This window comes from Lycium ferocissimum, unplaced genomic scaffold (assembly GCF_029784015.1).
Source record: "Lycium ferocissimum isolate CSIRO_LF1 unplaced genomic scaffold, AGI_CSIRO_Lferr_CH_V1 ctg10621, whole genome shotgun sequence".
Lineage (NCBI taxonomy): Eukaryota > Viridiplantae > Streptophyta > Magnoliopsida > Solanales > Solanaceae > Lycium > Lycium ferocissimum.
Window position 1 is genome coordinate 19,951 of NW_026713407.1, and position 24,378 is coordinate 44,328.

The 24,378-nt window shown below is 37.2% G+C and overlaps 1 protein-coding gene across 1 annotated transcript; it reads right to left on the bottom strand.

Annotated features, from left to right (window-relative positions):
• Positions 1–20,640: 20,640 nt before the first annotated feature.
• Positions 20,641–21,985, bottom strand: LOC132041545 (uncharacterized). Its single transcript, XM_059432252.1, has 2 exons — positions 21,917–21,985; positions 20,641–21,150 (listed from the first exon to the last, which is right to left on the bottom strand). The coding sequence occupies exons 1-2, from the start codon at positions 21,983–21,985 to the stop codon at positions 20,641–20,643; spliced, it is 579 nt and encodes a 192-aa protein (XP_059288235.1).
• Positions 21,986–24,378: the final 2,393 nt, after the last annotated feature.

The window sequence follows — 24,378 nt, forward strand, 5'->3', positions numbered from 1 at the left end:
CGGGTGGTGTAGCCGAACCGGTCGGCTTCTGGGGCACAATATCCGGCACAGGCGCAAAGACGAGCCCTAGTAACTCGCGGCCTCGGCCGGTCTAACCAACCGTTGTAGACTTGCCCTTCGGGTAGCCGTGGCCTTTCTCGGAGGCATCGCTGAAAACATAACATTTCGTCAGAGAAAGGTCATCCTGATAACACAGCTCTATCGCACGATCTAAGATCAGAAGGAAAGATAACACCCTAAATGCCCTGTAGCTTCCTCCTTATAGATGTGGTGCACAACACACCGATAAACAAGACTCTAATGGACACAGTCTGTAGACATTCCGAGGACGAACTGCTCTGATACCACTTCTGTCACGACCCAACCCCGTAGGCCATGACTAGTGCCCGAGCTGGGCACCCAAACACATTCACAAATTCGAATCATACACAGATAGCTTATACAGACACAATTATCAAATGCTGTCTCAGACACATCTCAAACACAACCATATATATATCAGAAGCCGGCAAGGCTATCAAATGGCGTATCGGCCCAAAACATATACAAATGCAAGCCGACAAGGCGCCACGCGCGAACGGGATCGCCGTAACATATAACATACAAACACACCTGTACAGAGTGGGCATAACCCACATACATGTCCACAGACCTCTAAACAGACAAACAGAATCATATGACGGGATAGGGCCCCGCCGTACCCCTGAACAAATATAGACATATACAACGGACGAGTATATACCAAAATGTGGCTCCGGAATAAGGGGAGTACTCCAACCAGCAGAAAAGGGGTGTCCTAGACTGGCGGATCACCAAACCGTGCGTTCGTACTCGCGGGCATGAAACGCATCCCCGAAGAAAGGAGGTCGATTTAAATATGTACCGAGTATGCAAAGCGTAAGATATAGTATACAAATCAATCATACTCGAATGAAGTACGTAAAGTAAATGCGTTTCCAAAATATCAAAATGTTTACTTTCAAAATACAAGTCATGCATAGGCTCGTAAAATATGGTGGCCGTCCGTCGATGGCGCCATAACACAAGATAACACCGAAAGTTTCAAATCTCCGTATCCCCGTCACACATCATAACACAAGATAACGCCATACACAAGATAACACCAAATATAAGCGGAACCCGCCCTCTAGCGAGGTGCTCGGTGAACCATAAACAGATAACACCGGATAACACCGGAGTATAACAAAGTGCGCACGACAATGTAACCGGCCCGGGACTCGGCGAAAGATACAACAGAATGCACGAGCAGAGTCGTGAGTAACCATATGTATAAAATCATTATCATAGACTTAAAAGATAAGTCAAATAACCATACTTGGAAATCGGAATAGTAGCCAAACCAAATTCTTTCAAAAGTCATCAGGTTACAAAAAGAAGAGTCGCGGGACCCACGGACGGTGTCGACCGAGCCGGGCCCGCCTATGAAAAACATACTCATCATACGCCATACGACCTCCTACGAACATATCGAGGCAATCCGAGCCTTTCGTGAAAGATACGGGCGTTCGTAGTTACGCATTCTTTAAAAACGAAACTTTTTGGCGCAACATTTGAAAATCGAATATTCCAAAGACATAAAGGCCAATATTTCATCATATCAAACATACGTCTTCCAAGAAACGAATAAGAGTCATAAACATGCTCAGATTGCGAGAATCGAATGTCCTCGAGGCTCGTGTCATAGCCTATTTGTAACTAAGGCATGCCAAAAGAAGAAAGGGTAGCTTTACATACCTCGAACGCTTCCAAAGCTACTCCAAACTCAAGCTAATTCCAACCTACATCTCGGGCTGCCCAAGGTCTACAAATAAGTCATAATATGCCAAACATTAGCTATGGACGTTTAGGCATTTAATTCCAAACTAACACTTAATTCTACAAAAATTTGGGCAAAGATTTCCGTAAATAGGCCAACCCCGAGAATTTAACTCGGCCAAATCAACAACAACAACAACAACCAACCTAGCAACATCAATAATCAATCCGAAGGGCAATATAACATTAGTAACTCTCTTTTTCATCATTCAACAACATTCATTACATTCAACTCAACGGCTTACCTTCAAGCCAACATCAACGTTTATACATTCAAATACTAACCCGAAACCATACCAACAATATTCAAGGACATTTCAAATAATTCATACAACATTCCCAACAATCCAACAATTGCTCCAAGTTACCCGAAAACAGCCCCAAACCCGAGAACACAACTATAACCCATTCCTCACTTCCAAATCATGATTTGCACCAACAATCCACATTCTAACAATGTCATTCTTATAAATATACAAATTACAATAAATGCACAATAACCTCTAAATCAGCCCATACAATTACAACATCAATCTTGAGTCATTAAACTCTCATTTCCAACATAGAATTCATAACGACAACATTCGAAACACTAATTAGAATTGATCCATTCATTGACATACAATACGACCCATACTGCCATACTACACATATACATATATTGATGATTCTCATTCTTTTCTTCACACTACACAACTAAACATGCTACATAAAATTGATTCACCACTTCAACACAACACACACACTTACACGGCCATACCACACACACACGGCCTCAACTCTCACATGCCATATTTCATGATTTTCATCCATTTTAGCATACTACAACATGCATACACCATTCATAACACATAAAGCATGATTAAATCTTACCTTTCTTCCTTCAACTCCACAACTAGCTAGGGTTAGCTAGGATGAGAACTAGCGGTTTGATCGCTCCAACAACACTTCCACGTTACTTAGGGACCTCCAATTAGTGGATTTGCATCAAAGAAATATTTTTGGGATGGCTAGAATTGGACTTCAATTTTTAAGGTTTTGGCCGAGAGGTTGGAGTTGTTGTTCTTCAACTTCTTGTTTTTTTTTGCTAAGTGTAGAATGAGGTTAGATGACTTAGAAGTCATCTTTTAAGCTTCCACAAGAGCTGTACATATGTTCATGGCCCACACACATGTGTTGGAGCAATTAAAATTGGACACAAAATGGGTGGGAGCCACCTCCACACCACACGGCCAACATGGCTAAAATTGCATGATTTGCAACTTCTAATTATATCACTTTTGGTCCCAAATTTTCCTAAGTGTCCCATGCAAACAAATTCACGAACAACTTATGTCTCAAGATAAAATCGAAGGTCAAAAGTCTCGACTTTGTATCCCGGAATGGTTTTGGCCCTAACTTATCATAGTTAAACCGAATTGTCCCAATGTACAAAATACGGGATATAACATTTTCGTCCTTAGGGTTTATGAGAATGAGAATAATTGGTAAAAATTAACTGAACCCACTATTTATATACACAGCTGTCGGCTGGTGAAATACGCCCAAAAATATGGATCGTATTTCAAAATACGAGCCGTAAACTCTGGCCATATTTAACGATAACAAAACAGTGAGCAGTCTAGGGAACGGGTGAAATACGCCCAGAAATATGGACCGTATTTCAAAATACAGGTCATAAACTCTGGCCGTATTTTATCTTTAGCAAAACAGTTAACACCCTAGGAAGGTGGTGAAATACGCCCAAGGAATACGGACCGTATTCAAAATACAGGCCGTATTTTACATTTAACCCAAAAACAGTGAAGTCCAATTCTCCAAGACACTTTCGCACTTAACTCGGATTTACAAAGTGTTACACTATTATACCCCATTTTAACTAGGGTCAAAATGGTTTACAACATTCAGTAATTCTGAGGTTAATTAAAGTTAAGGAGTCGCGACTAATTATTTATAGTAAATTACGAAACCTAGAGTTGGTTATAGTAATTATCTAAAGTTAACTCCGTTTTAAGGTCTTCTAAACTTAAGATTCTAGGTAAGGGTTCAATTAATGTAAAGGGAAGGTATTATGCATCCTTTAAGATCCGTTAACAACGATTAACCTGCCGAACTTAGAGTCAATTAAAAAGGCTAAGGTTTCGATAATTTAGTGTTAAGTAAAAAAAAAAAAAAAAAAAAAAAAAGTGAGCACGTAAAGACATGTATACCAGTTAAGAACTTGATTTATGAAGTAAACTTAAAAGTATTTGATAAGTCTTGTAAAGTCTCCATTTTGTATTTAAAGGTAAAGGTCAAAAAGTGATCTGAAAAATGACTAAATCCATTTGTTAAATGTACTGAACTTTTTGAAATGTTTGTATCTAAAATTTCGGATTTAAAGTATGGTCTCTAGAGTTTGCTAAGGTCAGTTAAAAATTTTGGACTTAAAAGTATCGTATTAACTGTATGATAATTCTAAGTCCTACTCGTGGTAACCAAAAATTGAAGATGTTAGCCACATTAACAATCAAGTGAAGTAAACAGTAACAACATGACAGAAACAATAGCCATGACTGAGTTTCGTAGAAGAATAAAAATCCTTCATAATTTGTTGTCTGAATAATGCAAGACTAGGAAGAATAACGATGAGCGGCATGTGATAGCGGCGTCGTTGAGTCTCAAAGTGAGACTCTTCGGTTCCGGCTTTCATGCAAAAAATAGAAAAGAGAAAAATAATTTGAGGAGAAATCAGATTTGGGGTAACATATGAAGATGGAAACGAAAAATCACATTGTATTTAGTTTTTCAACTTCAATGCACAAGAAGTCAAGATATTTATATGGCACATGGATAAAAGCATGTTATCAGATAACATAATTGGAAAATCCAAGTTGATTCTTTAAATGTTTACATTATATCAAAAAAAAAAAAAACACATTTTTTTTTGTACAATCTTGGAAGCATTTTTGTTGCTAAAAGAGAAGATTTCACCTACATATGGCTTGTATCTCATGAAAATAGGCAAAGTAAAATGTAAACAAAAAAGACATGAACAGAGGTAAACGCACAGTGCACTACTGCTATGTGAATAACAAATAACTTCCTTAATACATGAAACTGAACACAGTACATTTTTAATCTTCTTATAACTTGACATAGCCTATTTCACATAAAGAGACACATAGCAACAACCTCAGTTGAAACCAAAACATTTCAGCGTGTATGAACGTTATCTAACTAGGATAGAATGCTATCAAATAAACTTCGCTATACAAAACAACAAAAGCAGTGACATTAACATAATTCTATACTATGGGATTTCTACAAACAGATTTATTTACAACTGAATGCAGAGCCTAACACGTGATTTCTTCTACACAAATGCAGTGTTTTTAAACGAAGGGGGAAAGTTATGAGAGAAAGGATTTACCTATTGTGGGTGTAGTGAACTAGGACGTCGAGGCCTCGAATCTACTCTCTTGTTATGAACAAATTCGAAACTCGACACAAATGTGTTCCAAAATCTCTGCAACAGCTAAAGTCCACTGGGACAGAGAGAGTAACTCTAGAAATTAAAGGTTCTTAGAGTTTAAAAATGTGCAGAGATTGTTTTTGATATGGTGGTGTTCTAAGATGTTCAAAAACCTCCTCCCCTACGGATGAGGATTTAAGGAGTAATTATAGGAGAAAGTGAAACTCTAGGGTTTCATTTTGGCTGGGCAGGTTTGAAAAAAGGATTTTGAAATCGAGTCAAAGGCATTTGAAATCCGAACGTTTGAGATTTTGGATGTATTTGCAGGTCTCAAGTGATTTGGTCAAGATTGCCAAGATTAGTCTTGTGAAGATACTCGAAATAGGGAGATTTGTTTCTTGCTTTAGCATATTTCAATATGCCAGATACACAACTTGTTTCAAGGAGAGATATTGTGAGAGAAGCCTTATATAAAAATAGAGTGAAAACCTCATGTCCATGGTGAAAGAACCCTTGGAATTTTACTCAAAATGGTAAGAAGTGAAAAGAGGCGCGGCTATTGTAGAGATAAATGAAATCCTACAAAAATCACTTTAAATGTGTGAAGGGTGGTTAGGTATTGGGCTAGAGGTTTGGGTTTAATTGGGCTGTTAATTAGGCCGAAATTTGGGCCATCTATTGGCTACATTGTTGATCTTCTTCATATTCTAATCCAATTCCTCAGACTTCTTTATAGAAATTTATAACTTGGAAAGTATATGTAGTAATGACACAATTAGTAATTAATAGTAATAAGGATATAATTCAATATTACTAATTTAACAATAATAGCAAAACTATAAATACATAAATAATGTAATAACAGAGTAAGAAATATTATCTAGCTTAACTTTATGATTAACAAGTAATAAATAGGTAGTAATGTGAGGGTAATATTAAAATAATAACTATAATAAAGTAACGATACTTACAAATAATAGCAGCACTTGTAATAACATAGTACTGAATAGAAAGTATTTAGTTTATCAATAAAATTAGAAGCCCAAGGAAATAAATTGAAATAAAGGAGGGCCAAAATTGGGTGTCAACACCTCATTAACAGACGAAGAAGAAAAAAAAATTCTTTCCTTGACTAATGAGGTTGGACTTGATATCACTGAACCCCTTGAAATCAAAAACACCGTTATTGACGATTTTGTCAAGCTCTACACTTCTGACCATTCCTACTCTACTAGGCACTTTCCAGACACCTATGAGACTCACACACTGAGTAATGCTGCTATAAATGCACTAGATGCCCAAATTAGAGATAGTGAGATTCACCAAGCCATTATGTCCTTTAAGCCGCTCAAGGCCCCTGGGCCTGATGGCCACTATCCTCTATTTTATCAGAAGTTCTGGAACACTGTGAAAACTAAAGTTACTGAGTTTGTTAAAGGAGTTTTCCATAACCAGGCCATGGACCCCAAGATAAATACAACTTTCCTTTGTCTCATCCCAAATTGTCCTGATGCTTCAATGTTAAAAAACTTCAGACCCATTAACCTTTGTAACACTGTCTACAAGGTTGTTACAAAAATCCTGGTTAATAGACTAAAACCTTTCCTGCCTACTATCATTGGTCCAAGGCAAGCAAGTTTTCTGTCAAATAGAAGGGCTATGGATAATGTCATCATTGTCCATGAGTACATTTCTCATTTCAATAGGATGAAAGGGAAGAATGCCAACATGATCTTAAAAATTGATTTAGAAAAGGCTTTTGACAGAATTGAATGGTCCTTTATTAGAATAGCTCTAAAAAAGCTGGGCTTTTCCCTTAAGTTCACATCCATTGTCTCTCCTATATCTCCACAAGCTCCATCTCCATCCTGGTCAGTTGTGGAAATACTGAATTCTTCTTACCTTCTAGAGGCATAAGACAAGGTGACCCAATATCTCCATACATGTTCATTATGTGTATGGAGATCCTTTCCAAAGAAAACCCACTTCCCTCTTAAACGGGTTTTTCATCTCATTACTATCCAATATAACATTACCACCCAAATGGGTTTTTCATCTCATTTCCCATCTTTCCCCAAAAAAAAAAAAAACCCCACTTCCCTCTTAAACAAAAAACCCTAAGCCGCCGCCCCCCCCCGCCACTTGCTAGCCGCCACCGACCTCCCCCGCCACCTGCGCAGACCCCCACCTACCCTAGCCCCGTTTTTAACTTCTAAATTGAGGTTAGTTTCTTTAAATTAGGGCTTTTAAAATTCTTTCAATTTTAGTTTTATTTGTAGATTTTAGGCCTAATATTAGTCTATTTAGCTTTGCTAAACATCATTTTTAATGTTATTGATGTTGAATTTGTGAAAAAAATGTAAACTTTGTTTGACTAGTTTACTTTTCTTTTTTTTTTTTTTTTTTTTTTTTTTTTTTTTTTTTTTTTTGCTTGAGATTGTGCTATATTTTATATTCATTGTCAATGTATTTGTGTTAGCTTAGTTATCATTGTACCGGTTCTATTTTTTCCGATTCGTGTTTGCACTTGCCTTATTTAAAAAGGAAAGTGTCCCAAAAAATACATTTGTCAATCGTACCAGGGAAAAAATATAATCGTACCGGGGAAAAAATATACTTCTACGTGGATGGTGCTCTAAATGGACTTTATTTTAGAGTCGCCACCTAATTTTTAGGAAATTAGGAAAAACCAGTTCGAAAAGGGTTCATTCAAAATAGTAAAATTTTAAAAGAATCATAATCTAACCAAAGTATGGGTAAGGGTTCTGGTGATCTCCCGGGGAAGGTGTTAGGCACCCGATATTAAGGATCCGTAAAATACGATTGACCTACGAGTTCTAATAGTATGCCTTTGTAGATATGAATTGTTTATAGTGAAAAATTGTTTCGGCTTATATTTCCACAAAAACTTTGGTCATTCATGTGAGATACATCATGTTTCAAGAAACGAAAGTGGTAAAATTTTGCCCAAAATTAGGCGTTTGGGGTGTCGGACTAGAACACTTAGGTTAATACCCGAAGGCTCTTAACCCAAGTAGAACCCTACGTAAGTCCACCCAAAATAGTTTTCAAAAAAATATTTTTTAAGTATAGAAAGTAGTTTTTAGAAAATAGTTTTAGGCATACTATTATCAGCCCATTTTATTCTATTCTTTGTCAAGTCTTATTTTTTAGTCTAAGCCTAAATAGTCACAATTAGTCCCACAAGTTCTAAATATTAATCCAAATCAGTCCATAGGTTTCATAAATGTTTAAATCAGTCCTTCATTTCACAAAAATCAGCAATTTCAGTCCTTTTATCCAAATTAGTCCCAAGTTTGCATTAATGCCTCAAAATTAGTCTTAACTTGTGTAGCAAATTCATTTTGGCGACTTTAAAATACGTGATGATCTTATAAGGACTCCAATTTACATAATAATTGCGCAACTAATAATTTAAAGTACATAATTAAATAAAGATAGAGAGATTGGGTAGACCAAGCCCAAAAAGAAGGTATTTATGCACTAGGGTTCATCTTAAATCCAACGTATGCTCTATTTCATTCCAAAAGAAAGGTTGACTCGATCTAGATGCGTTAGTGGGCCCCGTTGGGACCCACCAACAGGTTTTGATGGACAAAGATACACACGGGTATACTTGATATCAGTATACATTCATGAATTCAACTAAGTACAAAATTAAAACTACAATGGTTATTACAAAAAGCAAAAAATGAATTATAATTTATTGGGCCTAACCCACTTAACAATCCATAACGGCAAATAACAACAACAAAAAATGGCCCAGATATGGAATAAGTCCAAAGTAATAGTAATAACAAGCCAAGTATGGTAACCCAAGTGACAGGCCCAAAGCACAAGCCCAGATCCTTCTTTTCTTGAAAATTTTCTAAGTGTCAAGGAGTGGTATATATGATACACCACTGGTATACTATTCCATTTTTTCCCAAAATTTTCCAAGTGTTAGAGTTGTGATATACACGATATACCCCCTAATATACCTTATATGGAGAGCAAAACCCTTGAAAGAGCATACTTCCATATACACTGATATATACCAGGTATTCAAACCTTAATAACTAGGTGATATCAAACAGCCACATGGCAAGTTCAATTTGGGTCTAACTAGGATCAAAATGTCTTGTGAGTTCTCATCCTAAGTCAAGAGTCAAATCCAAAGCATAACTAAGACTAAACAGTTAGCACATAAGCTCAAATATGTCAAAATGGGCAATGATTTAGACAAGGTTTCAGGTCTGTAAAACAAACAACGCAAAGCAACTGTCAAGAAATCTCACAAGCAACAGTTTCATAAAACAAGATGAGAGTTCAGATGATAGGGGGGAAAACAATAGCATAGAGAAGAGATGAAACAGAGGAGGGTCAATTAAGCCAAGGAAAGGGTATGAGCACCAAACTATTTTCCAGTTTCTGGGAATCGAAGCAAACAAGGTAGGGTAGAGGATCCAATTGATAGGAATGTGCTTTTTAAGGCTACTCCTAGATTAGACTAATGTCAAGTTCCTCTCTTTTTTTTTATGTATCTTTGATCATCAAAACAAGATATCACAGGGCAATCATAAGTGTAGGAATCCATGTCAACCAAGTTTCTTAACCTACCACATGATTAAAATGCTCAAATAATGCAAGCAGTAGGTTCCAGATTTCCCAGTTTCATAAATTAAGGTCAAAACCAGTTCAAGTTTCGGAATTTTAAACATAAGTTCAACTGCAAGTTACAAAGTGTTTCTAACAACATCAAGTCTTATAGGGAAATTGGTAAAATCTTCAAACGATGGTCTAACTCAGTTTTATTCCCAGAGTCACACAGATGGGCAAAGGTGCAAAATAGAGATCAAGTCTGCACACATAGTGATCAGAATTAGTTATAGCCAAAAGGAAACTTTAAAGGCGAGACACTAAAGTTCGGGGAATCCAAAGTGAGACTAAAAGGAGCATGAGATTATTCTTAGGTGCAATACATTATGCATAGTTCAATTTGAATCAAGTAGATAGAGGACATAACATAAGAGACATTCTCAAATATCTCATATGGACAACAAAAGTGGGAGTCACAGAACAAGCACCACACTTAGTCTTTTTGCACAGTTTCAATATTGTTTTAGACTCTAGTTGCTTAGCTTTAGATGACCAAATCAAATCAGAAATCTAGCAGACTATGATCAAAACCATTATGGATACACAGGTCCAGAAGAGACAACCACATAGATGCTACAACCAAATGACCAACATGACACAAGATAATGATTTAGAATTCATAAGCAAAACGAAAACATCAATTCATTAGCCAATTCCCAGAATGAGAACAGAGCCTGGGAAGATAATCACTTGTAAAGCAAATAAAGTAATATGTGGAAGGTTTCAGTTTGCAAGTCAAAAGTTAGGGCAAAGCAAGGCTTAAAGGGTCAGGTAACACAGAGGCAGCAACACCATAGGTAAAAACGAAAATGAGAATTCAAAGTGACCAAGGCAAGTAGCAGCAATACAGTGGAAGGACAAGGGAGGGTGGGGAAAGTTTCCAATTAAGCCAAAAGCATAGTCAAGACCAGGCATGGGCAATATACTGGTCTCCAGTTTTAGAAATTAGTGCCACGACCCTAATTACCGATCATGCGGGCATTTACCTTATTATCACTAGTAGGCGAACCCTTATCCGTTAACCCATTAATCATTAGCCAGTTTTAACTTCTTTAATCATTTATACTTAAACAATCAATGAAACAAATAAATGAATAAATAGTCTGACCAAGTCATAAATAATAATTAATATAAGTGCGGAAGTCTTGACTATTACACCCCCCAAAATCTGAAAGTTGTCGTACAAGGACTCTAACCAACAACGTCTAAAGAATGAAGTATATCTCAAATATAATAACAAATAATGTCTGGAATGAAATTAGACATCTGGAAAGAGAGATCTTCATGTGGCATGGCATGGATAGAAGCTCACCCTCGAATGATCAAGAAAACTAGCTTCAATCTAGAGATGTAATACGGATGAAACCTTCGGAACACAATCTACACTCAAAAAGGGTGCGGCAAGGTAGTATCGATACAAATACAATGTCGGTAAGCATCATAGGCCAACTAAGATTAGTTCACGTATATAAGCATAAAATAAAATCAAGCTAAATAAAGGTTGACACGTTTAATACTCAAATCCAATTCACGAATATCCCATAACGAGTCACAACCTAAGATAAGCTTCTAACCCACAAGTCCGTCAAGTTTTAATAATCTCACCCGATAATCACAAGTCCAAGATCCTTCCTAGGTAGAATCACTATCCACAATTTAACTCAATCAATGATTATATATTACAATAGGCATTTAACATCCATACAAAATTAGAACTAAACGAGCATATAATAATGCAAAATAAAATGTGATGATGTGCAATGCAAAGCATTGGCCAATCACTGCAGTACATACATGTAAAGCGATATCATTGCTCGGCCAAATCACACACCGTACACCCATGGTGTCCATGTACCACTCGTCCGGACTCACGACTCGGCCGAGACCCACGGTGTCCAAACGCCCGTTCGACTGAAAAGAACCTTAGATCCGAGCACATCAATGTATCTCCGGAAAGAACCTCGACGCGGCCTATAATCAGGTCACAATTGTGCCTCGTATGTATAGTAACAACGATCATCACTCTCGACGATCGAGCTCATCAACTAATATCAAATAGTATCATAAGTTCAACAAGAAGATTATATTAACTTCTTCACTAATTTCACATCACAATGTATATCTCAACGTATTCCAGTTCATTAGTATGTATGGACCATGAACAATTAGCAATATCAATGTCAAACACAAGGCATCATGCCACAATTCTTCATGAATCGTTTCCGAACCATTCCCATCATGTATGAGTGTATGAATGCATAAATGAGCATAAACATATTAAATCAATGCAAACCAATAAAGCAACAGTGAAGGTACAAGTTAGAAAACTACCAGTCATATCAAGACTTGGATCAACCTAACCATGAAATGAATCATACAAATCGTCTCAACCAACATAAGAGTCTATGTCCCTCTTTACTTCCACACATAGCAAGTATGCCTCACAACTAAACCTTGTATCACCAAGAAGATCCACTTTTCTATACATTATTATCAACATTAAATCATACATCAAGTTTTCATCTACGTACTATCATAAGTATATATCACAATCCAAGTCTAAACTTATTAACCTTCCTTCCTCCGAAGATGTGTTTCACAATAAGAGAGAATTGAGTACAACACTAAAATTTAGGTAATAAGTCTAATCACAATAACAGGGCAATGAGCCACTCTCAACAAAAATCAACCCAATAGAAATACTTCCCGAAACGCCACAGTATGAATACAACTACACCTCACATTTTAGTACATAAAGTAATGGCGACGAGCCCACAAAATCAGAAGTCATACCAACCTAGCTAATATCCAACCAAAACACTATGTCCGAAGACCTAATCATGCTTTCTCCAATCAATTCTACACAATACATACGTTTTGCTAATCAAAGTCTAACTAAAGTAAGCCATAACCTACCCGGAATGCAGAACAGGAGCCACAAACTACTCCACATGAGCCTTTTATTTCCGAAGCGCCTCATAACGATCAAGGTCTAACAATATGATGCTAAGTAAGCAACAAACCATGTATTTAAACAAGAACAACAATTTTGGGAAGAAGACCCACTTACTTCTACCCTTTTCAATGGATGAAACCATCCTTTAATGGTGAATTTATTATAACTTCTATCTCTACACTCATTAACCTTCAATCCATGGGTTTCGAATCAATTTACCCTTTCAAATAGATTTTAGGACAAAATTTCCATTTTTATTAGAACCCTAAGTCTCAACATGAAAATTTCAACTATAAGAAATCAAATTCCCTTCCTAGAAAATGATAATCTATACTCCTAGATGATTAATCAATAATAAAATCAACAACCCACCAATTATTTAACGGTTTACTAATTCTAGGGTTCTAGGATTTTCACCCACCATTGATGGACCTTGAAACAATCATGGAACTTGAAGAAGAAAGGGAAAGGAACAAATAAAGATGGGGACTTACCCTCTAACATGCTTTCATAAAGAATGGAATGAATTTTGCCTCTTTATCTCTTGAAAACTGACTTTGGGGTCTTGGGAATAATAGTTCGGAGTTAAAATATAAAAATAGGGCATTCTGCCCCCGTCGATCGCTATAGTGGTCACCATGGCTACTGCAGCGGTCCCGCTATAGTGGCCCTTTGGTCGCTGCCAACCGCCAGCTGGAACTGGCCGCACTAAAACGGGCATAACTCCCTCATACGGAGGCTAAACGTGACCATTCTTTTTCCTATAGCTTTGTAATTTTTATATTGATCTATTGGTTTAAACCTCGCCTAAAAAAAGGTCGGATGATCAATCTGGAGCCGTTTCTATCCACATACCTCCGGTAAAAATATGGAATACGAGCGCGACAAAACCCAAACCTATATGAAACTCTTTGGAACCTCACCAAAAGTTATGAACAAGTTAAAAATCATCATATTAACATGTTGGAATTCCTAAAACATTGAAACGGGGTCATCCTAACCCGGCGTTGACCGTGGTCAACTTTAACTCGTTAACTTAACTAGTTTCTCCATCAATGACTCAATTTACATTCGAACCTTGCGGAAACCAACCCAATGACTTCATTAAGTCATAGATCATACTAACGGGACTTGGGGAAGGATTAAAAAGGTTAAATGGGTCAAAACACTATAACGACTAAACGGGTCATTACAGTTATGTTCCAAATGGATCACAATGATCCCACATAGCATTTCCATGAACACAGTATGGTTAAAAAAGCAAGTTCCAAGGCAAGTATTTTCATTTTTTATTCACATTACCGCCTTCCACAAAACTATATAAATGGGATCAAAATCCAAGAGAAAAGAACTCAGAGGTGCATGGTCTTTAGTCTAAGGTCAAAAGAATGTACTAAAAATGAACACATAACAAATTATATAAAGAGGATACACAAGTTTACATCTTTTCTGATTTTTATAAGTAACGATGGTCAAATTTGCAATCCAGTAGGACTTTGCTTATTTCAAAGTCATTTTTCTAGTTAGTGAGGTCTAGTTATGCAAGTTCCAAAATAAAAACAAATTGCTTTAGATGGCCAACTAGGTCACCTAAAAGGAAATTAAGTTATAAGGAGGAACAACTTTCTCATAGGGAAAAAGGAGAAGAATTATCTATCAATCTTGAGATTACATGACCATCATAACACAAACTTACACCTTTTATGCCTCCTTTTGAAAACTAGATTCACTTTTCAAAACTATGTGGCTTAAATGATTTTAAAACAGAGTCAATGTCAAAATGAGAAGGAATTTCCAACCTATTATATTACTTTAACTCTCAAGGTTTCAAATAAGCACAAATATAGGTCCATGTAGACTGATAGGATTCCATTTAGCAAGAAGACTCCAATTTCTCAACTAATCCTCACTTATACAATTTCTAAATTTCAGAATTTTATAAGAAGAAAGTCAATAAGGCCATTCAGTTTGCACTTCTAAAAAACAGTATGAATCATTTAGATAGTTTTCAAAGTCCCAAGTTTACAGACCAGGCTCTAAACATTTTTTTTTAAAATCTTTTGAAATCTCTTCTTCTTTCACAAAAAACTGAGATTACATAGTTTACAAATCAAGTAATCAAAAATTTAGCCTAGTGTTGTATCATATTTTAACAGCTTAAATAGCAACAGGATGTCAAATTCCAATCTTCAAGCTAAAATACACTCAGTATATGGACAGTATTCATAGACCGTTCATTCAACTTGACAAGTAACTCAAAAAATTCCTTTTTAAAGCAAAAAACTTGTTAAGCTAAAACAGTGTCCACACATAAAGCAAATATGTCACTGAAATCAATCAAAAAATAGCTAACAAAGATCAGATTTGGCTAAGTTAGGACAAGGTAAGGTGTAAAATCACAAACATTGTTTTCCAGATTCTAAAGCAACTTCATTTTTACTAAATAGTGACTGCACAATACCATTTTATTGAATCAGTTTTAAAATCCAAACTTCAAGACACAGAATATGGGAAATGATAATAATCAAACTCCAAACATCGATTATACTCAACTAAAACTACCTAATACAACCCTTTAAACTGGCTAAACTTAAATTAAATCCTAAAATCATTATATCCCTCCCTTTAAGCCCATTCTTTCTCATTTTTCAAGCTTAACAAGTTATAGAATCTACTCAGTATAACATAAACTAGCTTTTAGCTTCATTCTTTATAACTTAAGTATTCAAACATGAACAGAACTATCACCATAAGTAAGTACTGATAGTTTATAACATTTCACATAATAAGCAAGCTAAAAATAGTAAGTATTCAGAACTGAAAGTAAAAAATAAGGGTTGGAAAAAGGATTTACCTCTTATGGAGGCAACCTAAAGACCAAAGAAGGATTCAAACTCCAACTTCAAGCAAACAAAAACCTTTTTTTTTATCATAAAAAATCACCTTACCCTTTCTAATACTTTCCTTCTTATATATATCTGTGTATATTGATTGAACATTCCTAGTATTTTTATAGTATTTCTTTTACTGCCTCTGTATAGTATATATAGCATATGATTTGGTATAGCTCTTAGCATATGATTTGGTATAGCTCTTAGGTTTTTAAGACTTCTCCTCATGAATCGAGAAAAAAAAGGATCCCCTCTTCATCTTCCGCCTTTCTATTTATAGACTTCACATTTTAGGGAATCCTAGGAATGGAAAATGGACACCTAGCCCTAGATTTGCCCCCCAAAACCCCCAAATTTTTTTGTATCCCCTCAAATTCGAATTTCCAATAGATAAGACAATAAAAATGACAACTAATTGTACCCTAAAATCCACAAAAAATCCAATAAAAATAAAAAATACTAGGATAGTATGAATACAACAAATTTTGTACTACTCTAACGGTACAATTGTACCGAATAATATAGTGAAGATAAAATCCCCAAATTTACACCTTAACCGTGAAGCATCTAGGAAGTTTCCCCTAGATTCCTTATTTTAAATGCATATGGTGCACAAGATAGCCAAGGGAACGAGGCCCTGCCCATGGTAACCATAAACACATAAAGAATCCGAGTAACAAATCTAGTAATTCAATTTAGGCATGAAAAAATAAAATTCGAATGAAAATAAACCTGGAAATCACGAGTATTCATGATTGGGCATAAAAGCCCTAAAGAATTTGGCCAAAAATGGCCGCAAATCGCCATGAGTTAGCCGAGGTTAAGGAAACTCTAAAAATCGCATATTGTCTGATGAAGGAAACGAGGGAGTCGGGTGGAGGGAAATGATAATGTGGGGGGTGTGAAGTTTGTTAGTTTTAACAAACTTCACACCCCCTTTTTTAAAAAAAAAATAAAAAATTACACCCTCTTAGTTTTAAAAAAGCAAATAGGAACCCCCTCCCTAATTTGAATCAATTAGAAACTATATATTATAAATACGCATATTACCAAGTAAAATAATTATTTAGGCTAATTAAAATTTAAAACTCGCAAATTTAAAGTACTAGCTTTAAAACAATCCTAATAGTGACATAGTTCCGAGCATTATTTAAAAATGTGAAAAAGCAATTAAAATGAGCCGTAAGTAACACGTTATTTAATTTAACAATTTTTCCGGACTAGACGGAGCGGGATGAAATAAAATAACTCGCATTTCTTATATTTGTCAATTTTTAGGAAATAATAATTAAACGTCATTTTTGCAATTTTCTCGGGATTTTTAAAATTTTAAAATTGAAAGGAAGTATACTTACTCCGTATTTGACTCGGGAAATTTGAAAAATTAAAATACGCGGCTTATGAGGTAAAAATTAGGTGTCAACAACTGCCGCTTTGGAGCTCGAGGATGGAAAGGCCATCCTTGAGTTACGAATTTTGGGAAACCTAATTTTTACCGAATAATAGAAATTATGGCTCTCGTTGCGCAAAATTTCGGAAGTGTGGCCAACCCCAATTTTTGGGCTTCCTACATATCTCAGGTTATATGAGAATTCAGGCCATTTGCAATTCTGAATCTCAGGTTATATGAGAATTCAGGCCATTTGTAATTCTGACTCCATGAAGACTATAAAGTAAAGAATTTTCGTTTAAACTATTTCGGAATGTCCCGAAATAATTATAGGAATATGGCCGATCCTCGAAACTTGAGTTGCCTATATATGCCTGGCTTCGGGAATCAAGCCAATTGTAGTTCTACTCGATAGCCCGAAAAGGAATATCGCTTATGTGGGAATACCTTTGACTATTTCTGGTTGAAAACTCCGAACCGGAAGCGATTTTTTGGAAGATTTTTAGGGTTTAGTTATTTGAAGTGAAGTTTCAACCCCGGTGTAGAAAACTTGACTTTCGTACATGGTTTTTGGCCGGTTGCCCAAGAAAAGTTCCACGTTTGCTCCGTATACCTGAATTTGGCTTTTTGCTTCCGTCCTTGGTAGCTTCTAGCTCATCTCTAAATGTCGAGTCCTGCGTGTTAGTTAATCGAAAATTTGATCTTGACGTAGTCATACCTGAGAAGCATTTTGCCATTTTGCTGACGTTGACTTGTCTTCCTCCGATATTATGTTCGTCTTTTCGCAAATGCTTGTCCGTTTTTTCTTTCTTCTTCTCCTGTAAGTGTGTGCTTTCGTGTATTTTTGAAAAATAAATTTTTGACTACTTCAGACAATAATCATGACACTTTGGCCGGCTCTTTTCTCGTTATTTTCAGATGTTTTCATTGTTCAATGATAACTTCCGTTGGGATCTGGGTCGGGCTATACCGCATTCTTGCGAAACCTTCACACCCCAGTTCGGTTGTCATATTCATAAACAGGATGCCATTAATGAAAACCATGTCTTCAAGTGAGGGGTCATTTTTGTTTCTTATGACATCCGCCACCCCTGAAAATTTGGACTCACATCATTTTCACACACTGTGGTGACTGTCGCAAATCTATTGTTGACTACATCATTATCCTCATACGAAGTCTGCGGTATACCAGTTCGGGACTACATCACTTATAGTCAAAAATACCCAAGTGTAGACTGCACATCTGAGTGCAGTATCATATTCCTTTCATGATGACTACTAACCTCTGTGTCCAGAATTACAACATTTTGAGAATATTCAAGTTAACTACTGCATACTCAAGTGCGGAGCCTTTTCTCATGACTACCACTATCCCTGAACCAGAATTACGTTAACTTGAAAAAAAGGCAGTAGCGACCGCAAATCTTGATGTAGGAATCACATTCGTATTTCAACGATTGTGGACATCAACCTCGGAATTATGCTACCTATTTTTGGCTGTATATATGGATGACGACTCAGCCCCTTCGGCATGTAGTCATTTAATCCATATCGTCATCTTGAGGAATGAAGCTTACCTCGGTGGCAAGACTGACACCTTTCTTTTTTGACTTCGAGGAAGAATACCCGCCCGTCGACAGGGTTCACATCTTCCGAAAGGACTAGACTCTATTGTGAATACGGCATTTCAATGCCGATATCAACGCGTCGTCTTCAAATAACAAATTATCAGGATGAAAGTTATGACCACCCTTCGGGTCAAAATTAATCCATCTTTGCTGACATTCTGTGTCGACGATCTTAATTTGATATCAGAATTACGTCACCTGATTTAGGTGAGGACTGTGCTTACCAAATTTACGTCTAATCAGTCATTGTATCAAGGCAAACCATGCGACGTTTAGCCGGGTCTCGGACATTGATACCTGTTTAGTGGAGACCAGACTTCGGTAAATCGTGATTATATCTTTCCATAGTCTTAAAAATTTTTGTAAAAATCTTTGTGCTCTGCAAAACGAACAAACTTGTCAGCGTAAAACAACTTTACTTAAGGAGGATTTCGTTACCCTTTCGTATACTCCTCTTTGCCGCTATTCCTTGAAATTTCTTCTTCACTTTGCTCGTTGTCGTTATCCTGTTTCAAACATCTTAGCAAACAAGTTACCGTAAAAATGTCCATGCTTATTTGTTCCTGCATCCACGAAAAAAATTCGTCAGTTTCCTATATGGTCGACCGCTCTCCCTGCACATGGACTTCTTCCGTTCACACTTCAGCAGGAAAGAATGCTCATTTTCCTTAAAAATCTTTTATTTTTTAGCAAAGTTGAAAATTTTTGGGCGATGATTTTGGAAAACATGTGTATTTTTTTTTCTTTTTTTCTGGAAATTGATATATTTTATACGTAGCCTTTTAATGTCATGATATTAATTACTCAAACAAGGTCTTCCATCTCTTCTTCTTCTTTTTCATCTCGATTTGTAAAATTTTCGAATCCCTTTGGAAAATTTTGCCTCGGTTTGTATACATCTTTGTACCAACTTAGATTTCTCTATATCGAAGGAATTTTTGAGACCCTCTCAAAAATTCTGCCCCGGTGTAAGTGTGTACTTGTTGATTCTGAATTTTACTACACCTAAGGAATTTTTGAGATCCTTCTCAAAAATTTCTCCCTAGTGTAGAAGCTTTAATCAGCTCGTTCCTTTGAACTGATATATTTAAAGAATTTTGTAGGTCCTCTCAAAAATTCTTCCCCAGTCTCTATGTGGGGTTACTTTCATCTCTCTCTTGCTAGATCAATTCTGAGGTTTCCTAAGGTTTATTGGGAATTTTGTTTGAAATTACTGAGCTCGGGAGAGAGCCTACATATCCCGTTTCGGGAATCAGGTCAAAACGTAGTTCAGGGTAAACATATTGGAATTTTTTGGTAAGACCGAACTCAAAAGAGCTCCTACGTATCCCAAATAGGAATCAGGTCATAACGTAGTTCAAAATACATAATTTTGAATTTTTTGGGTTAAAGTGACCGAGCTTGGAAAAGCGCCTACGTATCCCCTTATAAGTATAGGGGATCAGGTCCTCGCGTAGTTCGTACATATTTTGGATTTGTTTTTTCTAAGAAAAATGCAAATTCACAAGCAAAGGAAATGTAATTAAAGCAACATAAACTATAAGAACTCTGAATCTTCGTAATCGTCTTCTTATTCACACGTAGTATCTCTTGATGGCATCTGAATTTATTGCTCTTTGCCACTCCTGACCATCCATTTCAGCAAGTACCACTACTCCTCCTGATAGTACCTTTCGCACCATATAGGGCCCTTGGCAGTTTGATGCACACTTTCCTTTGTATTTTTTTTTATTTGGGAATATTCGTTTGAGCACCAATTTCCCAATTTGAAAAACCCTGGTTCTCACATGCTTGTTGAAAGCTCGCGCCATTCTCTGTTGGTACAATTAACCATGGCAAACAGCAATCATTCGCTTTTCATCCATCAAAGCTAGTTGTTCATACCTCTTGCGGATCCATTCCGCATCGTCCAATTCAGCCTCTTGTAAGATTCGAAGTAAAGGGATTTCTACTTCGGCTGGTATTACTGCTTCAGTGCCGTACACCAATTGGTACGGGGTGGCCCCAGTTAAAGTTCTGGCAGTAGTACGATAGCCCAGTAATGCATAAGGCAATTGCTTATGCCAGTGTTTGTAGTTATCAATCATCTTTCTTAGGATCTTCTTGATGTTTTTGTTGGTGGCTTCCACAGCTCCATTCATTTGCAGCCGGTATGCGGTCGAATTCCGGTGAGTGATTCGAAATTGCGCGCACATTTCTTTCATCAAGTGGCTATTCAGATTAGCTCTATTATCTGTTATGATCGATTTTGGAATGCCGAATCGGCATATGATGTTGTTTCGCACAAAATTCGCTACTACCTTCTTTGTTACTGATGCGTAAGATGCTGCTTCCACCTACTTGGTAAAGCATTCTATGGTGACCAAAATGAAGCGGTGTTTGTTTGACGCAGATAGTTCAATTGGTCCTATGACATCCATGCCCCAAACGACGAATGGAAAAGGCGACGTCATAGCATTCAGTTCTATTGGAGGGACCTTTATCAAGTCTCCGTGAATTTGACACCTCTGGCATTTCTGGACGAATTTGCTATAATCGTTCTTCATGGTCATCCAGTAATAACCTGTTCTTAAGATTTTCTTTACTAGTACGAACCCATTCATGTGAGGCCCATAGGTTCCAGCATGCACTTCTTCAATCAATCTTGTAGCTTCGATGGAGTCAACGCATCTAAGCAATCCCAAATCCGGGGTTCTTTTATACAGAACATTCTTTTTGAGGATAAACCATTTGCCAACTTCCTGATAGTCTTCTTCTGATTGATGGTGATTCTTTCAGGATATTCTCCTTTATCCAAGTACATTTTAATGTCAACATACTAAGGTTTTCCATCGGTCGCTGTACAAAGCACGGAGCCGGTTGATCTCTGATTTTAACTTTGACTGGATCAATATACCTACTATCAGGATGCTGAATCATGGATGCTATTGTTGGTAATGCATCAGTAAATTCATTCTGGGTTCTTGGTATGTGTTTGAACTTGACCTCTTGGAACCGATCTGCCAATCTTTGCACAAGTCCAACATACGGTATGATCTTCTCATTTTTGGTGGCCTATTCTCCTCGAACCTGATGAATTAATATATCCGAGTCGCCAATTACCTGAAGATCTCTCACATCCATGTTAAGGGCTAAACGTAGACCCAAGATACATGCCTCATATTCAGCCATGTTGTTGGTGCAACTGAAGTTCAACTTGGCGGCCACTGGATAATATTGGCCTGAGTCTGAAACCAAAACGACCCCGATTCCTGATCCTTTAAAGTTGATTGCTCTATTAAAGTATACTTTCCAGCCTAATTCATCTTCATTTTATTCGCCCTCAATTGTCATTACTTCTTCATCTGGGAAGTAAGTCCACAAAGGTACGGGGTTATCGTCCACTGGACTTTCTGCTAGCAAGTCTACTAATGCTTGCCCTTTAACTGCTTTCTGTGCAACATATATGGATGTCAAACTCACTCAATAGCATCTGCCATTTGGCTAGCTTCCCTATCGTCATAGGTTGGCGAAAGATGTACCTCAGGGGGTCCATTCTTGAAATCAAATGAGTTGTGTATGCAGTCATATAATGTCTTAATTTCTGAGACACCCATGTCAGAGCACAACACGTCTTTTCCACTAAGGAATATCTGAATTCACAGGGTGTGAACTTCTTACTGATGTAATAGATGGCTATCTCTTTCTTGCCTGTTTTGTCATTTTGTGCCAACATGCACCCTAAAGCATTCTCTGATACTGACATGTACAACAGTAAAGGGCTTTCCAGCCTTGGTGGGACCAAAACGGGTGGATTTGACAGGTATCTTTTGATTGTGTCAAAGGCTTTTTGACAGTCCTCTGTCCATTTAGTTAGAGCATCTTTCTTGAGGAGTTTGAGAATTGGTTCTACAATTACTGTGGACTGAGCGATGAAGCGTCCAATGTAATTCAACCTTCCTAAGAAGCTCATGACCTCTTTCTTTGTTCTTGGCGGTGGGAGTTCTTGAATTGCTTTGATCTTTGTGGGATCCAACTCAATGCCACGACGACTGACTATGAATCCTAGTAATTTTCTGGCATGCACTCCAAATGCGCATTTTGCAGGATTCAACTTCAAATTGTACTTGCGGAGTCTGCCGAAGAATTTTCTCAAATGATCGAGGTGATCCTCACCCATTCGGGACTTGATGACGATGTCATCCACATACATCTCGATCTCTCTATGCATCATATCATGAAAGATGGCGGTCATCGCCCTCATGTAGGTAGCGCTAGCATTTTTTAGCCTAAAAGGACCCGGTAATGATATACCCCCCATGGTGTGAGGAATGCCGTCTTTTGAGCATCTTCTTCATCCATCAGTATCTGATGATAGCCCGCGTAGCAATCCACAAAAGATTGCACCTCATGCTTGGCGCAGTTGTAAATGAGTATGTGAGTGTTTGGGAGTGAGAAATTATCCTTTGGGCTAGCGCGATTAAGATCGCGATAGTCCACACAGATCCTTATTTTCCCATCTTTCTTTGGTACCGGGACTATGTTCGCTAACCATGTCGGGTATGGTGTCACCACCACAACTCCCGATTGAATCTGTTTTTCTACTTCTTCTTTAATTCGGATGCTGACATCAGGCTTACGCTGCCTGATTTTCTATTTTGCTGGGGCAAATCCTTCTAGGATCGAAAACCTATGGGCAAAAATTTTCGTACTCAAACCCGACTTATCGGCGTATGACCAGGCGAAAACATCTTCATACTCTTTCAACAAGCTCTGATACCCTTGTTTCTCAATCTCTGTTAGATATACACTTATTCTGCTTTCCTGAATCAATTCTTCATTCCCTAGATTAACTGCCTTTGTTTCCTCTAGGTTTGGTGTTGGTCTATTTTCATATTCCTCTTCGATATCTATTAACACTTTCGATCCGCTTTATCTCTTCTTCTTGATCGTTGTTTTGTTCGTCGTCGTTTTTACTTGTTTCGTAACATGTCATGACATTATTTGTGGCCTCTGTATTATTACTGTAAAATAAAATAACACGGTTATCAATCATGTAAAAGCAATCTTAAGCAATCTTAATCATGTAAAAACAATTTTGTCTTATTGCAAACTTTGAGGCGTGTTCATTGAAATTTTAAAAGAGTGAGTACAAGCTGTGGTCCTGATTCAGAATGGAACATCGAGCCATTTCCGTTATTAAACAACACGTAAGAAAAAAACATGAAAAGGCGACAAACTGGGCCTCAAAGCCGACTTTCGTCATTTTTCTGAAAGTCAGCATTCTTTATACTGCAGAGTGAACAACGGGGCTGTCACGACCCGGCTACGGGCCATGACGGGTACCCGGGGCTAACCACCGAGCACCTCTCATTCTATTACTCATTCTGTGTCATTCACATTTCTTATGCCCATAATCATAGAAAGCTATTTTCATTTGAAACATATTTACTTTATAAACATCGGCCCTTTAGGCTATCAAAATAATATATAAATACATATATATGCATACACATGAGAACTTGTGAGACCATACTACCCACACATACGTATCTATGAGCCTCTACTAAAGTACTAGACATATA

Coding starts and splice junctions, on each gene's coding strand:
- LOC132041545 (XM_059432252.1), bottom strand. CDS start 21,985: ATGGCTGAATATGAGGCATGTATCTTGGGTCTACGTTTAGCCCTTAAC. Junction 21,151..21,916: donor TGGATGTGAGAGATCTTCAG/GTAATTGGCGAC, acceptor TTTACCAAGTAG/GTGGAAGCAGCATCTTACGC.